Source organism: Eurypyga helias, unplaced genomic scaffold, assembly GCF_000690775.1.
Source record: "Eurypyga helias isolate BGI_N326 unplaced genomic scaffold, ASM69077v1 scaffold11618, whole genome shotgun sequence".
Classification (NCBI taxonomy): domain Eukaryota; kingdom Metazoa; phylum Chordata; class Aves; order Eurypygiformes; family Eurypygidae; genus Eurypyga; species Eurypyga helias.
This window is the reverse complement of record NW_010266296.1, coordinates 7,669-25,825: the sequence shown is the minus strand read 5'-3', so window position 1 is coordinate 25,825 and position 18,157 is coordinate 7,669. Positions and strand designations below refer to the sequence as shown.

Genomic DNA, 18,157 nt, shown 5'->3' with positions numbered 1-18,157 from the left:
AAACATTCACTCAGCTGGAAAACTGAATTAACTGTATTTCACTGAACTTATATGCCTTTTCTATTCTCTTTCAGCAAGGTTACCAGTAAGTGAGTCTATATGTAGAAACTTTAAGCAGACAAATGTCTACAGGGTTACAATCACTAGCAAGTACATGAAAATTTAGTGAGAATGTGCAAAAAGCATATTAAGATAAATAGACCACATTCAAAATAACCCGTCACTAACAGTATTCAAACAATAATCACATATAATCTGAATAACAGTAAAACTTTGTTTCACACCAGGTGGGAGACAATTCTGAGGCATATAATCTAACCTATCTAACTTTAATAGATGAGTAAAATAATTCAAATTACTACCTAAATTTTGCATCAGCTCTAGAGGACAAGGAAAGGAAACAAGGAGAGTACAAGGAAAGCATCTTCAGCATTATCCTCATCTAGTTTGCTACCATTATCTTTGCATGTGCATTTAATTTTAGGAACAGCTAAGTATACAGCTTGTTGGAACCTATAGCTCTGGAGGTTTTCCCCTGAGTCCAGGTGCACTGCAGAATGGCTTGTGGTATCACTGCTGTAATAATGAAGAAGTAGGTAATATTGTAATTAAAAATTACAATTAGTCTGATTACACCAGATCCTTTCCTTAAGCCTTCTTCATTAACCATTCTCTCTTCCCTCCTTACTTCCCCATCAGATGAGACCTCCTCCTCCTCTCGGAGGGAGGGACGGAGTCCGTCCTAGCATGGTGGTGCAACACGGGTGGTTCATGTTTTTGCTGCACAGCTGAGATTTGTACTGTGAGTAGTGAGAACTAAAATCGATGGACCCCAAAGCAACAAGACGTATGTAGGTCACCACCTGCTCTCACTCAGGGGAAAGCTGCTGTCCTGCCAAGGCCCACTGCAGGCTTAGGGTTTTACTGTGGTTCATTTCTTGCCTGAATCATGTTGTGGATGATGTGAAAGCGTGGAACCTATACAGTCTACTTAGAGTAGTATTTCCATCAGACCAGAAGCGGTAGGTTCCTGCATGTTGTATATACTATCTCCGCATGTAACTCACGTTAGCCACCTTCTGCATTTGCTTTTTTTTTTTCCATCAACCTAAAATTCTCAGATTCCTGCCACAGTGTTTCTATAAAATGTTTAATGCCTGAACATGTGAAATTGTCTGGTTTTGGGGTGAAATTAGAACAACAAATGACAAAATCAATGGTTCTCAAACTGAAACTCAATTTTGGGAAATTTATCACTATAAGAAGAGCATCAAGTAAATCAAACATATGATCAGCAATCCCCACCTTCTCTTTTTATTACTCTCTACCTTCATGTCAGAGAGACAAATCACTGTTATAAAGCAGATATCTTGCAGCAAAATATCACCCCTGGGGAACAGCAGTATTTCCTGGGGTGAAGCGTGGTAAATGCTAACCGTATGCAAAAACGTCATATAACAGTTTCATACCAGAATACAAAGAACAGCTTATGACAAAAACAAATGAGTACTACTGATAGTAAACCAGGACATCTTGACAGTCTCACTGACACGTATATTACCGTCCTCATTACTGGAGACAAAACACCCTTATGAGGAACTACCTAATGCCTTGTGCAGCAGATGTAGTATTTACTCTTTTTAATTAATGCTCATCTGACTGCAGAGCTAGCTGTTGAAAAAAAAAAAAAAAAGAATGCCCTGAAACACTAGTTTAGGAAGAACTTTGATAACTTTCTGACTCAATTTACGAATATGTCACTGCTGTTTTCTTAAGAAAGCAAAAAAATTCTGAAATCATGGCTGATGCTGACAATGACTGAAGTCACTTCAGTAACTCTTCTTGCAGTCTTCTCCACTGAATGAAACCAATAAAATGCAAATACAACTTCCTGCTCTCTGAAGAGCTCTTGATCAGTACAAATCTTTGAATGACTCATAGCACCAGTGAAATGGGAAAAAACACTCGGGATACTCTACGTTTGACACCTGCTCAGCAGAATAACACTGAAATTCTATCTGGTTTTGGAGACCTTTCTGTTGTCTGTTACTCGGCTCTGTGTGTTGTCACAGAGAAGTGTGGTGCAGAGGACAAGGAGCTAGGAACAAATTAACTAGTTCTGGAGCCAGGTGTTTCACAGCTGGAGCACCACAGTGCTCTTCCCTCACCATTTATCTCTGCTTAGAGGGATAGCACCTTAGGTGAGGTGGATAATGTACTAATAATATCCTAGCATTTGGGAATCCGAGTTTCTTTTTAACAAGATGCTGTAGACTCGCATGGGGATGGAGACTTTGAAAGATGGTGCAGTTTTGCTGTACTCATCTGTGGGTTCCTGCTCACTTTTCCATTTGGGATTTGGGAACCCAAGCCATTTACTTTCTTTTGAAGGTGTACCTCTCTGCAGTAGAAATGACAATCAGTACACCATTAATTTTGTACAGATATACATTAAGATTTGATTCATGAAGCATGCGAACACATTCTGTATCATAAAGGGGGAAATAAAGTTGTGCAGTAGTGAAAGCTCTTTACTCCAGGGAGTCCTATTTTTCAGGCATGCAAATTTTAGTGCCAAGAAATACTTGTCGTGAGGCACTTTATTATATTTACGTACTGCTTTAGATGCAGTGGAAAGGTTCTAACTTCTTCAAATCTGACATACAGAGGGTACTCCGAGGCCTCTCCTTATGTTGTTGCATTGTTTGATGGCAGCATGTTAGTCACAGTAATAGAAAAAACCTTTGATAAAGTACTTTAGAACAGCAGAAGGATGCATTTTTGCTGTGATATTTCAATACCCCATTCTGAGACTTCTCTGTCAGAGAAAGACCAGTTCTTGAAGATAAATTTGCTTGTTAGAAGCCTGTCTGAAAACTCTGGTTAGAAAGTCAAGAGAACAGCCTCATCATCCAGTGGCAGCAGAGCTCTGGTAAAGGAGAAAGTAGGAAAAGCCATAGAACTTCAACCTTGAAGTAAGGAAGGATAGTTCTGTGTTCATTGGAATAGATGAGCAAATAAACTGGGTTTTTTATCCAAAGCTGTATACTTTTCAACTGTTTCTGTTAACTCTAGGTGTGGATCAGTGAACTGTTGTCAGTTAATGTTAGATCTCCAAAAACCCAAATATTTTTCAGCGCTGAAGTCTGAATCCTGGTGAAGATTGGATAAGAGCAATGAGCAAAACAAACCTGAACTATACCCAGGCCTCAAATACAGATTATCTCATGAGAAACCATCTAATCAATATTGATTTTTGTGAGACTGAAGTTAATTCACAACCCAGCCCCTTTAGTTGTGAACATACTCAGTGTTTTTAAAAGTAGTTTAAATGGTAGCTCTTTGCAGTTTGCTTTGATTAGCCTCTCTAAATGCTGTAAAGCTGAGTTTTCAGTCTTGACATACATAAAAATATTTAAGTCTAAAATGTATAAGCTATATTTATTAAAAGATTTGCTGTATAATGCATATAAATGTCCATATATAATGCATACTGTATATTCTTAACCTCTTCCAAATTATATAATTGTAACTGAACAGTTTGAAAATACAGAAGTTTCACAAAAAGTAATATTTCATCTTATAATCTATGATTCTCTGATTTTTGTCATCTAAGACTGGCCTATAAAATTGCACTCTACAGCCTCACACTAACCAAGGCTACTGCCTTGGTTTCCATTCAGCTTCCATTCTACCATTATTTATATAGAAAATTAAATATTCTGAAACTTAGCTCTGGACTTGCCTCAGACATGGTCTTTATGCAGATTAGTTTCTGCAACCATAAGATTGAATTTATCAGTGTCGCACCTAAACAGTGGTTGTGTATTAATTGCTCGGAACATGACAAAATAAAAACAAAGCAAAATAAAACCAGACATTTGTCCTACAAACTGGTAAAATCAATGAGAGAAGTTGAAAGCCCTGTGTTCCTCAGACCAACCTTTACAGATTTGTCTCAGGGTGATACAAATGTAGATTTTAATCCTGCTTCACACTGTGCCTGAGATTGCTTTCTCCACCCTCAGCCAGATTGCCAGAGTGCAAAGTATGTTTGCTTGTCAACAGTTTAGCCTTTTTTTCTTTTTTTACACTCAGAAAAAAACCTCTACATTTGATCTTTGTATTGGTGAATATCAAAATTCCAGCAACTGGTTTTGGTCCCTCTGTGCCACATGATCCATTGTTTACATACTAACTCATGTGACTGTGAAATTGATAGTAAAAGGAAATAGAGAAAAACAAGACTTAGTGACAGGGAAGAATTCAGTTTGATACATATCAAATGAAATGTTGCTCTCATTTCCTCTTTCTGATTGTGATGTAGTCTGTGGCAATACACAGTTATACATCACCTGGTTTGGATCTTGCATTTAAAAAATTGTAGAATCCTAGTATTTCCTGTGTTTGAAGCAGGAAAGCAGTATAGAAATAAAAGTTCAATGCCTCTAAAAAGGTGTTTCACTTCACTAGGAAAATGTTAATACATAATTGTAAGATGCTGTCCTCCCACTCACTTTTTCTACACTGTCATGCCATTTACTATGTTTCCCATGATGCTAATAGAAACAAATTGTATTACTGAAAACTTTTGGATATGAAAATAGCTCTGTTTGAAGTTAATTTTTATTCCAAGATGGAACTTTTTTCTCTCAGTTTTTCAAGTTTGTGACTAATAATGTAATCAAACTTCCAACATTGTTTTACCTCATTATAATAGTTCTGTGAACGTATTTCTTGACACAAACCACATAGGACAATAATGGATCAATAGTAATATTTAATGTAGAAACAACTCAAATGATTCTGAGCATTTCTCGCCTATTATTAGACAAAGAATGGAAATTACAACTGGGTATGGGCAGAGTTGCAGTTTTGTTCACGAGCATGATACTATATCCATCAATATGTGAGACTATTTAAAAATGCCTTCTCTGGGGATTTTTTAAAAATATAATCTGGATTTTTAAAATACTTCTGTGCCAGAGAATTTTTGTAGAAAACACCTCCTTGTGCACCTATCACTTTGTAGATGAATTACTTTTTACTACCTATATAAAAGCAGAATTTCACATTCTGTGATTCACACTGACAGGCGTGACAAGCTGTCTCAGCTACATGCCCTTGCAGGTTTTTTCTGTGCAATGCAGTTCTTGGATAAGGTGCTGGACTTAATGTGAACTGGCTTTTTATTCTATAACTGCCTTTCAGGTGGTTTGACTTAAGCATGCACTAGCTTCAGAGAAAAAGGATGGTACATTAGAAACAAACCTTTGATATAGAAACAAATTTTAATATGCACCTGGGAAAGCCCTTTGGAGTGACATTAATGCTGCAGTATTAATTTCTCATTTGAAAAGCACTTTTGTTTGCATGTGTGCTTGTAACTTGCCGGCAATAGTCACACCATCCACTGTAACTGCTTCTGAGCGCCTTTATTTCAGTGGCTTTAGACAGTGAAGCCGTAGCATTTGTACATCAGCTGATTACGTAGCCATGTGATTAATGATACTTTTCTAAAATATTCCACTGTGACCACAAAAACAATTTCAATTAAGTGCTGTTGAAATTCCCTTTCTGCCATCCTAGATGCTGTTAATAGCTAAAAGTTAATTGAGGTTAAGATAACATTTAATTAATTCACCGTGACACTAATATAGTGTCATATCTATTCAAAGAGATACAGGGCCCATTGAAGTGGTTGTATTTGGACTGCAGTTGAGAAGTGCAGGGAATAATGTTTAAATCTGCAGGATAATAGGCATGTTTTTCTGACTCTACTAGTTGAGTGAAAAGACCCCTTCTTACCGCTGATAGCTGAGTAGAAGAGACCTAGCATGTGCAGACATACCTCTGTGTGCCAGAAATATATGTGTACCTGTGTGTGTGTCCACACAGAGATAAAAATGTTCCTTTTCATACTTGGTTCTCTGGGATGAAGTTATTTATTGGACATTGATAAAGAATCTGGTCCTTCTGTCAAGCGAAGAACTGAAAAATACTTTTGTCTAGGAAACTGTAGTCTAAGAATTCATAAATCAAAGCTGTAGAGACAAAATCTAGCTGCAAGTTCAAATTTTAGTGACATTAAGAAGTATAAATTTCTCAATAAAGATTTGGAGGGAGTGAATATTAATACATGTGTTTAACTATTTTAAGAGGTGCAAAAGGCAGGCTTTTAATCAAGAAGAATAAAAACCACTGCTTTACCTACCAGTTTTAATTAATGACTGGAAAGTCATGTTGGTAATCCATCTGATATATCAGTGTGCCATGTCCTTCCTTGTGATTGCTACAAAAATGTAATGGGACATCTTGGGTTCTCTGCTTCGGCTGTGAAACTGATTGCAATCCTCCTCATTTATGAGGAGTGTACAGAAATCCCATCTCCCTGGTTAAAAAAGGAATCAAATAACAGATAGATTTTACTCACAGTTTTAACCTCCTTGGCAAGGCAATACCTTCTCAAGCCTCTCTTCTGGATATTCCTATGTACCTTTTCCTAGTATTTGTATGTGTCCAGGGATTTTTTTTTCCCCTTTCTACTTTATGGTGTTCTCCTCTGCCTCTTTTAAGTGCACAGTTTGTGGGTCTGGTAGTCAGTCTATGAATGGAAATGGAAAACCTCTGTGCAGAATGCCTTCTTATTTCTTAACAGAAAACAGAGGGAAATTTAAGCACAGCACAGCAGCTGTTAGGCCACATAACTTCAGTGTATAATCCAAAACAAAATGTTCCTTGTCATTGATTTGTTCAGTATTTATTGTGTGGGGTATGAAAGTTCTGCCTCATCAGACAAGTTTACCTGCACTGAGTTTCAGCACACCAAAGAATTTAAGAATCCACTTAATTAAACTGTGGACATGCACTAAAAATCTGGTCTCTATTGATCATCTTTGCTGCCTTGGCTATCTTTGCGCTGCGTATGTGTTTTGATCTATGTCCACAGCAGGTACAGTCCATCATACAATCCACTCTAAGCTGGATAGACAGTCTTTGTCCAACATTTCTGAAGGTTCTTAACACATGACTCTTTCCAGCCCAGTAATAAACTTTAGGTGGAAATCCAATAATGTTTTCTCTAAAATAAAATATATTCAATCTTGTTTTAACAGGGTAAGAAACAAGAAGTTCCTAAAGAAGAACAGGGACCAACAACAAAGAATTTGGATTTCTGGGCACAGCTTATTACTCTGATGGTCACCATCATAGACGAAGATAAAACAGCATACACACCTGTTTTGAACCAGTAAGTAATTACTTTCTTTATAAAAATTAGGAATCATGTGTTTATTAAAATAAGGACAGGAAGTATGCCTGCATCAGTAGCTGTGTTTTAAATATAATCTAGTGAGAATTTTTTTTTTTTAATACAGAATATTACACTGACATAGTTTGATAAAGTCTTACTGCTCTGATCATGGAAAGAAAACCTTTTGTTTTAAACACATAGTATATGAATAATCCCCAAAAGTTAAGTAGCAAAATATTATGGAAGAAAACTAAATAGATGGACAGAAGGGAGCATTTGGTGAAATAGTATGATGGTATTAATGATGTTATCTTGGCACACAAGGTGTTCAGATCATGCTGAGACATTGTTAGGCATTGTAATGCTGTTTTAGGGATGTATTTGTAAAAGAATTATGTACTTCACAAGATTACCCTATCCAAATTCATGATTGGCTGGAGAGAAAGCCTGGCCAGGCAGACTTGAAAATTTATAAAATGGAGAGCAATATTCTGGACTTACCAGAGATGGAAGTTGACTTCTCAGAAACGAAGATGTGACAGGTGAGGGAGGTACAATCAATAACCAAGACAAGTTGAATAACTTATGGTTGATACACTAGTGGAGAAGAGAGAGCAAATCAATAAACACAGAAAGAGGAGATAGAGTGCTGGGTTTTCAAAATGAAACATACAGGAGTGCAAAGGAACATGTTTCACATATTAAGGCTGGAGAAACAGATGTCTCACTAATTGAAATGTGACACGATGAGGGCCCAGGGAAAAGTTTTAGTTCTGTTAGCTCTTTGGAACTATTAGCAGAAAGATTCTAGAAAATCTGGGCACAGTCTAGCTGTGATGCAAAAGTGAAAATTGAAACTTACATGTGTATTATGGCTAAACAATTAATAGACTTGTCTGCAGTGGCATTTAATTCTGAAGAGTAGATACTGAAAGGCACTGTGCACAGAGATATGCTTGCTGTTGATAAAAGGTACCGTACTTCTTATGGACCACAGTATAGTTACCGAAGAAACCTCCTGGTGCTAAACAGAAGCTGAACAGGACGTCTCTTTGTTCAATCATTTTCTGCACTGACCTTATTAAGGAAGAAGTTCTACAGAGGAAATAAAACCCTTGCCTTGTTCACACCATTTATAAAACTTAGTATGAATTTTTTGCTTTGGTTATATTCTTATGCAAATGTGAGTAAGAAAGGGAAGGGATAAAGAACAGAGTTTCTCTGAGGAGATTAGAAGGTTCCCTAAAGTACAACTGCGTGAGTGTGTAAGATGTGAGTAGAGAATTACAAGTGGATGTAATTGAAATTCATTAAGGGAGAGAGTTTGTGTGTGTGACTTCTCTCCCATTTTCAAAGATGAACATAGAGAATAAAGGGTCTTTGAGAAATAGGAGACATCAGGAGCAACAGATGGAGAGGTTTTGGGTAGAAAAACTTGAAAAAACATTCAGAGTTGCTTTGGATACATTTTTTTTAAAAGAGAAGCTTCTCCTAACATGAAAGCAGCATGTAAAAACTGTTGAGGAAAATGACAGACAACCTCTCCCCATTTCTTACCCAAGAAAAGAAAACAAATGAAAGGAAAATATAAGTTGAATGCACAAGAACATTGCAAAACTATCATTCCTTATCAGAAATACATGGCCATGCAGTGCCTCAGTGGAATATTCAGGCCTGCGTCCATTTGAATCCTGCTGAGAGATGAGGTTACTGAAGGTGCCCAGGAGATTTCCAAGCATTCTGACAGGAATTTTCACAATGATATAATATTGCTCAGAATTATTTTGCTCAACCAGTTTTGGAAACCCTATTTTTATATCTATCTTGGAGGCAAAAAAAGATGCTGTGATAGAGCAGTTTGAACTGTATCAGATTATGAATCCAGATGAAACATGACATGATTGCCTCAGCAAGCAAGCAGGACCATACCAGACCATTCAGTGGGAGTTGTGTGGGCAACCTGCAGCTATTATGAGATAAGGAACTTGACAAGTTTGAGGGAAAAACATGAAGTCTGGTATTTAAATTGTAAAATTCTCATACTACTAGTTAAAACGATGTAAAATGTGATGGGAACCTGATTCACAAGCAAATCTAGGACTTCCTGGAGCTGGTCTAATATGCTTTGTACAAACTGCATGGCAGCAGAAATTGCTTTCAAAATTTTTGTTCAATTGAAAGGAGCAACAGATATGCTTGTGCATTTGGAAATAGAGATCTAAACTTTGTGCCTCTGCATACCTTTAGTAAAAAGCTTTCCCTTTAATTGCATAGAACATACAGGCAGAATAGTCATGTGTGGTGGTGTAATACAAATTTAAGAAACAAGACAGCTTTGGTGGGACTTTTAAATTTGTTATTTACTGATTCTTACATCTTTGCAATGTACAGATCTGTTTTCTTTCCTCTGTGAACGCTCTATCTTTCGTACTCTGATTTAGTACTTCTTTAGAATTAATGTTGTCTGAGTTTACCAGGGTTGGATACCCACAAAATCACTGAAAAACCAAAGAGTGATACTATTAATTATTTGGGTAAAGAAAGCATAAATGGTGTTTCAGAAAAGCTGATCAAAGATATGTAGAGAAACTACCCGAATGTGAAATGGTATTGCAAAATCTGTTAAGAAATTGTATTTGCAGTTAGATGTAAGAACTTGGAGCAGTGCCAGCACTATGTCCTTGGAGAAGACATAGTGAATAACCTACTCAAAAATAATGTTAGGGTAAAAACCAGACCCTACAAGAGATGGGAAAAAAAGTCATATGATTAGCAAAGTTTGAAAATCAGACAGCATTAGCTTAAGATTTAAAACCTCAAGATACATTAAACATTGGGGGAAAAAAAATTAATACAAAGGGACTGTATTCTCTTTTAAGAAAAAGCATTTTTAATTGTTATAATAGGAATTTTTTAGTTTAGGATTAAAGTAGAGACAAGCAGTACAATCTAGGATATATTCTTTGGGGTTTATTTATGTTTTGCTTCATACATTAATTCTTTTCATTTTCTTTCAAGCTGTGTTCAATTCTATTCCAGTGATCTGTGGTTTTGTATATATGTTACATATGTAACTATGTTAGGACTAGCCAGTGTAAAAAAGTTTTCATTAAAAATTTTGCTTAATTAAAATCAATAGAGGAAAGACGTTCATAAGTGGCTACCTTTTATATGGAGATTAGTATTTTTGGAAATACGTGGAAATTATTGTGTGTGGGATATTCTGTATATGAAGTTCCACCACATAGTGTTGTATGGTTGACATATGAGTTGAGGGTTAGAGGCTGTCATGCAAGGGAGGGAGGTGATTTTAACAACAATGTTTTGGATAAACTGAGATGTTATCGTATTGCTCTAAGAATGACAGAGAAATTGGGAAAATTATGGCCTGAGACAGAAATAATTATAGCAAGAGGAAACAAAATTACTAATAGGGCACTCTCCTGGTTGTCCTCTTCTTCACTGAGCAATGTGAAAATGTGTAGCTTTTACAAAGGTCAGAAAACATAATATGTTGAGGGTTTCAATGGAAAGTTCCCTAATATTTTGCAGCTTAGGGACCAAATTCTGAAATAGTTTGCAAAAGAAAAGTATTTTTTACTAAAAAATAAGGTAATAAAATACAAATAATACAAAATACTTATGTAGATGCTTTAGAATTTGACCTTTGATTATCCCTTCCATTAAGTCAGGGGCAGCTGTCACCATTTATCTTCAGCGTGTAGGAAATTGCATATGCTTCTGTGGTGTGCTGAGCTTTGTGAGGTTTTCACACCCTACAACAATAACTGATAGCTGCGTAATACCCATAGCTATGATAGCTGTGTAATACTCATCATCCTCTGACTGTTGTAAGCATGGGAATGAGCATGAGTTTTGGAAAGGAAGTTCAGAGACAACATGGAATTAAGTATACACGTAGCTCATAAACACTAAAGTATACAAATTATGGAAGCACATAATTTACTAAATGTTTAGACATGGGAAACAAAGATTGACTCCACAACCACATAAAATGCAAACCCTTGGACATAAATTTTCCATTAAGTATAGTTCTTAGATCACAAGCTTAACACTGCACAGAAAGACAGCACGTGTAGACTGTTAAAATTATGCTTCATTACCATGATGATGTGGGATTAACCAAATTATAGAATAATGATCTTAATAATGACTATTAGGCAGACACTTGTAATGCAGGATGCTGGAAGGAGGCCATCTCCTTTCTGTGCTGCCTTACAGCTCCCAGAGTTTCAGCACCTCTGCTTTTGAGAGCAGATCATGGCTACCAGCATCCTTCTAGAACAGATGATCTCAAGGAAAAGGCCTTTGTGTAAACTAGTCCTTTTATGAATGTCGTTACCTGTCCTCCCTCCACCCTGATGAAGAAATTCTTGGATGCATACTGCTTTTCCGACAAATGTGTCTCATCTATTCCTTCAAATATATCTCCTTCCTCTGAGTAGGGTAAAAGATTTTGTAAAATACAATGAAGTCCTTAATGGCTTTCCTCGGTTTCTTTCAAAGAGTTTGATTTGAGAGAGGACTTGGGATTTACCTCAGTAATTGCATTTCTGGTTCACAGTTAACATAGAACTTAGGGAAATGAAAAATAACTTTGCTTTTTTTGCCCAGACCCTTATCTGCAATCCAGGAACATGAAATGCTGTTTTCATTAGGGTGAGAAATATGTGATAGGAGTCAGTGCTTGTTTACATAAAGATGTACCTAGATCCTTGGTTCCTTTACTACAGCAGAAATATTAGCTATGTCCTTGCTCAGAATGACGAGCTGAGCCATGGCACTCAGCTACAATCTCATTGTCTCCATTCCTGTCACTGTCCATTTTTTAAATTCTTTAGGATTTTTCTGCCTGCAACTCACACAACTGAGATGATATCTCAGTCTTTGATTTGCAAAAATAAACCCTAGACTAGCCAACGTAGTTATGACTAACCATTTGACTAGTTTCTTACACAGTCTGGCTCTTTTTTCAGTACAAGGAGATGATCTCTTGAGCTTGCCGGAGTGCTTGGCATACGCTTTGACTTTATTTGGATTCGGTTTCCAATCCAAGTCCCAGCCTTAGCCCCCATTATCATCTTATGCACAGCAGTAAGTCATGCTAAGAAAACCTTGAGCTGTCTGTAACTTCTTTGGAACTGAACAATAATTTCAGCCCTTTAGTGAGCGATGGTTTCTCACTGACTTACTCATCTGTAGATGAAGATTTTCTTACATCAAACCTTAGTAAGAAAGACAATATCAGCCCTGCATGTGTCTCTAATTGTTGTGTATTTTATCACAACAATACACAAAACTTCTACACCAATCTAACTGCCTGGGTTTGTGAAGAATTTGACTGTGAATATTTTAATATGGTGAATTTGAGACTCTTCTTGGGGACTTGTTTCTACCTCATATTTTAGTGTTTTAAGTAATTTTTGCTTTTGGTTGTGTTTGTATTTTTATATATGTCAGAATTTGCCTGCAGTTGTGGCAGATAAGTCAGTGGTGGCTGCTGTGAACTGTAACATATGATTTCCTTGAGTAGTGTCTGAGTATTCTATATGAAGGCCCCTTTTAGGGAGAACAAATAGAATAGCATCATTTCTTCTGTGTTTATTCTTATTCAGAAAGGTAAATTACAGTTGAAAAAACCATTATTGATGCTTCTGACATTTGAAACCACACTCAATATGTGCCCAAACCCTCTACAGCACAAATTGAAAGTTGTATTTATCCTTGTCAAGCACTGCTTTTAGCATTGTAACACGATGTCCGGAAGGGATGTAGCATCACACGGAGTTTATAAGACGCTGTCTTCCTTTTTGCAATACTATTTTAGGGTCCTCCAAGCAGTTTTAATGGTGGCCACAAATGTCAAGCTTAGACTCTTATATTCCTTCTATGCCTATAGATGTTTAGATATTAGAACTGGAAATTGACAGGGTGCTGAAAATATTAAATTTACATAATATAATTAGAAGCAAAACCATCTTAGAAATATAAGTAATGAAATTAAAGTAAACATGACTACTCATGCATAATGCTACATGTGAGGAAATATGTGGCAGGATGTTGCAGACTTTCTTTCCCACAGGAAAAAAGACTCACGCTCGTATACAGTACACATACACATCAAGTCTTCATTAGTATCCTGCAGTCCCAGATTGTGCACGTGCCCTTATGTTCTTGATTGAAGGCACAAATGGTATTATAACAATGGGGTTGATTGTTTAAAATACATAGTAACAGCTAGGGAGATTAAAACCAGATATGTGAGTATAAGTTGTGAAGTAGGCATGACACAATTTTTAGCCCTTCCCTTAGATAAGGTACAAACCTCCTGACAAGTGCTGGAGGCTAGAATCGTATTGTGAAAATTGCCAGCACTGTCCAGTAACTCCTGGCAGATGGTAAGCCACTAGAAGCGTTCTTGCTTCCTTCTTAGAAGAATAAAGACTAGAAAAAAGTCCTGCAGGCGTTAACCAGTTTGCAACTATGACAGATTGCTTCGTAATCAGATCATAACAACCAAATCAACAAAAATGAACATAATATTCCTCGAAATAATAGACATTTCCCACATAGTTCACACAAACAGACCTGCTGGTGGTGTTAACTGGAACATTGCTTTCAAGCTTGTCATCTTACAGTTGGTTTCTCTGCTCACTTTGGTAGTTGCACCGGCATTTGTGCTCACCACAGAGGTGCTGACGCATGTTTGACGTTAGATTTCAAGCACAGCGTAAGTCAGCCTGCCCTCATCACGGGCGTGCTGGAATCAGCAACGCTCCTCCTCTAAATGAGATCCGCGAAGTCGTCATCTGTGTGACACAGTGCAGAAGATGCAGATCGTGGTGCCTAGTGAGATTTACTATCACTGGCTGGCACCTTAAGTCCTACAGTGACGTAGCTGAGCAGATACCTTGCATTGTCAGCAGCATGGAGGTCAGCGGGCTTCTGTTCCATGCTCATCATCACCAGGTCTGGGACATAGCATGGAAAATAACTTAGTCATCTGCTTGAAAGGTGCCACCTCTGCTGCAATTAGTGCGGCTGAACCAGCTTCAATGGTAGGTACTGTGGGGTGTCGCTGAACAAAGATCCTCACTCCTGGCAAAAGCCACACCGCTCTGTGTGTTTCCTCATGCACATGGTCCGTGATGACTGCAGGTATCTGGTGTGTGCGTATGGCTCCCGCTGTGCTGCTGTAGGATAAACAACTGTTTTACCGCTCGGACGGTCTGTGCAGTTCTTCCTGCTCTTTAGCTGCGTGACTTGCTCTGGTCTTTTTTTTTTTTTTAAAAAAAAAAAGAACTGTCAAATAGCTCTCCTTTTACATCTGATGTGAAACATAGTGTCTGTCACCAGAATGTCAGATTTTGCTAGTAGCTGACAGTGAAGGTCCTGACTGAAAAATTAGAGCTTTTCTTTTACATGGAGTAAGAAGCAGCTGGGATCTATGAAAAAGTTGTGGAAAAATACTTGACAACAGCAAAAAAATATCTAAAAAGGAGTATTTTTCAAAATTGACGTGAAGCACAAGACCCAAATTAAATTTTTGAATCAAAAGTATGCATTTTCGTACCTTTTATATTCTTTGCTGTTTTATCTGTACTTCAAGGTAAAAGTCTGCAAACAGTGAATTGGATTCAAGTAGTATAAACCAACCTAGCTTCTCAGACAACTCCAGTGTTTTACAGTGTAATGAGGGAGTTGAAGAAAAGATGTGGCTGCTAAACCTCTGATGCAGGTTTTTCATAAGCCATCTGATTTATCTGAAGTCGAGGAGTTGTCTGCACGATAGATGTTGCTTGGTTTAAGGTGTCATGTGAGGCAATCTGTGCAACATTCAACTAGTTACTTAGGCCCCTGACATTAGACTAAGGGAAGTTTTTATCTGAAGATTGGATGGTTCATGTAATTGCACAGAACACAAAATACAGTAAGTGCATACTCGGGGAACTGTTTTGTGGAAATATTTGCCTTTCTTCGGTGCAGCTGTAAGCACAATGTCTAGCAGCAGGTGAACCGATGTAATGTGATTGATTGCAGGTTCCCTCAAGAGCTGAACATGGGAAAAATCAGTGCCGAAATCATGTGGACTCTGTTTGCCCAGGACATGAAATACGCTCTGGAAGGTAATTAGAACAAACTATTAATTACACTAGAGAGTTCACAAGACTGATTTCCACTGCAAATGACACCTGGCACCAGATTTCTGTGGGTGGTAAGAGTTTTTTCTGGCATACTTGCTTAAAATGTTCCATAGGTTAGTGAAAAAGAAGTGTCATGGAGGAAGAAAATCACTGCATTGCGACTGTACGAAGTTATCTGTGGAAGGAGGAGACAAAAGAACTGTAACTTGAAATGCATAGCTTTTTATTACCTAAATCTGACAAAATCATCGGTGTCCAAAGCAAGATATGCTTGCTAGAGAGCATTTTAGGCACTTCATATTTTCTTACTAGCTGAAAGTTGCCAATTTGCCCATAAGAAACATTTACAGAATGAAGTGATGGAGAAAACACACACAGATAATTAAAACTTCTTGTGTTCAAAAGGCAGATTGTATCCATTTGATTCCAACAGGATCAAATGTTTGATTTTATTCTTTCCTTCTATGTTTCCTTTTATTCTTTAAGATAGTGCTGTAGTAAGTAGAATATACTTTAAATCAAACACTACCAAGAGCTGATAAGCATGAAGACCAAAAGATAGCCACTGTTTTGGGTTAGAACATATTCCTGTTTACACCAGTGAGAACAACCTTATATCCGGAGAGGCTGTAAATCAGGAACAGGGATCAGATGATGACAGCAACCCTGTGCTGGGATTGCACTTACAGAGAGCTGGCACAGATTAATAAGAATTTTTATGTTATGCTTTCAGAACTTGAGTGTATAGTTAGAGTCTGCACACAGACATCCCTGAGCACCCCTGTGCTTGTTGTAGTGTTTTAACCACTGAACTATAAATATTCTGTACTGCAAGAAGATAATTCACTCTGTTTGCTAAGTAGAGCATACTGATCACTCAAAAGGCAGCTTCAGATCAATCTGTGGTTTGTTTCTTGGCTGTAAAGAATAGAGCAGGAAGCTCTTGAAGAGTCAGTTATCCATTATATGCAATGTGAACGTAGGGCTGGATCAGGACTTCAAAACAAGTATTAATGTTAATATCCTAATTCTGCCAAGAGATATAGAGGACTCCTTAGGAGGCACTTGACTTTCAATTCCTGCTCCAAATCAGTCTGAGTATGGTCTCACCTCTGTGTTGCTGTGGATACTGTCTTTCTGAGGAGAGTCAATGCCATTTTTGTCATTAGGAATTTTAAGTCACTCCCACAATCATAGTGAAACAGTTCCTGTGTATAAATAATAATTAAAGGTAATTGAAATTAATTATAAATTGTTATAAATATACATAATTTCACCTTCTATGTTTTCATTCTGAAACAGGAACCTCAGTAAATCTAGTCACAAATACAGGTCAGCATGCTGTTTCTCTCTCCAGCTTTGCTGGTTTTTAAATCATTAATCCTTTCCATGGATATTCTACAAACTGAGTTTGATTCTCGCTCGTTAATGGCAATAAAATTTTTTGATTCGAATTCTACAAGATTAGGAGCAAGCCCTTAAATATGGTCACACTCAATCCTCATGGTCTTAATGGAGTTCATTAAAATGCACCGCATTCTGCTATGCCAGTCTCGCCTTCCAGGTTATTAACACAGGCTGCCATCTGTTCATACGCAATGTCCAGGGCTGTGACTGCATTCTTTGCCTGATTCAATTTTGGATTAATCTCCTGAAGCAGCATCTTGTGTGTTATAAACTTGATTCCTTTCTGCATCCGAACAAGAAGCTATGAAATAGTCCAACATCGTTTGCAAAAGGATTGCCGATATGATAATAAAAGGTTAAATTAGCTCATCCAAGTTCCCTTTCCCACCTTATAGATTCCTGAATATATCTAGCCACTCCCATCAGCTTAAATTCAGGTAAGGGGTATGTCATAACTCTGTTCTCTAACAGAAGACCAATGCTGGCACATCCAGTTTACATTCCTTTTTTCCCCAAGAGCAGTTCGGCATGGCTGTTCAGGCTATGTCCTGTGACTGCACCAGAGCGCCTCTGGTATCTGCTCCGGGGATGTATGGATCTGGAGCTGCTGCTGGGAGACTTGCTGCTCTGCAGCAGTGCTGCCCACCTCCTTGGCAGTGGGAGCCAACAGGCCCCACGAGCCGGAGACTGGCAGTCGTTCCACCCTCTGCCTTGTCTTCTCCCTTGATCCTTGGGCAGCAGAGTCCACCCGGGATACTGCTGTTGTGCCATGCAGAAGGTAGAGGGAAGAGCAGTTGCATGTCCCTGCGAATGCCAAGACAGCGTATCTGCATGTGACAGGGCAGTGGGGGGAAACAGCTGGCTCTTTGAGGGAGGGAGAAAAGGGCATCCCAAAGCTGCTGAGGTCAGGGCTATGCCATGCCTTGAAAACAAAGCTGTCTGGTATTGAGTTCATCGTCTAATTCTAGATTTTCTTCACTTTTAAATTAATAACAATGTTCAGTCTTGCACAGTACCAGAAGTTTTATGCAACTTGAACAAATCAAGTCCATACCAGCTCTGTATTTTTTTTTTTTCTCTGTGCTAAGGAGCTTGGGATTATTTTCATGTAGAAGTTTGGCATGGCAAAGGTATCGCATGTTTCTCTTCGAGAACTGACTTCATTAGATTTCTGCCCTTTTTTTCTGGTTGTCTATTCATGAAGCAACAGTGATTTGTGTGACAGATGATACGTTGTTGTTTGGCACATATGAGATATAGGATGTTAATATTTTTGTACTGTCTGGTCCTCAAATTAATCTGTATTTGTGGTGCAAACAAATGAGAACACAGA

The 18,157-nt window shown here is 37.9% G+C and overlaps 1 protein-coding gene across 1 annotated transcript in view; it reads left to right on the top strand.

The window, feature by feature from the left end:
- Positions 1-17,602, top strand: part of LOC104513603 (protein unc-13 homolog C-like) — a gene marked incomplete at both ends in the record, with an annotated part of 59,891 nt that extends 42,289 nt beyond the window's left edge. Inside the window, 3 exons of the mRNA XM_010157019.1 lie at positions 7,122-7,249; positions 15,314-15,399; positions 17,342-17,602. Coding sequence (XP_010155321.1) covers positions 7,122-7,249; positions 15,314-15,399; positions 17,342-17,602 — 475 coding nt within the window. The remainder of the gene's footprint in view (positions 1-7,121; positions 7,250-15,313; positions 15,400-17,341) is intronic.
- Positions 17,603-18,157: the final 555 nt, after the last annotated feature.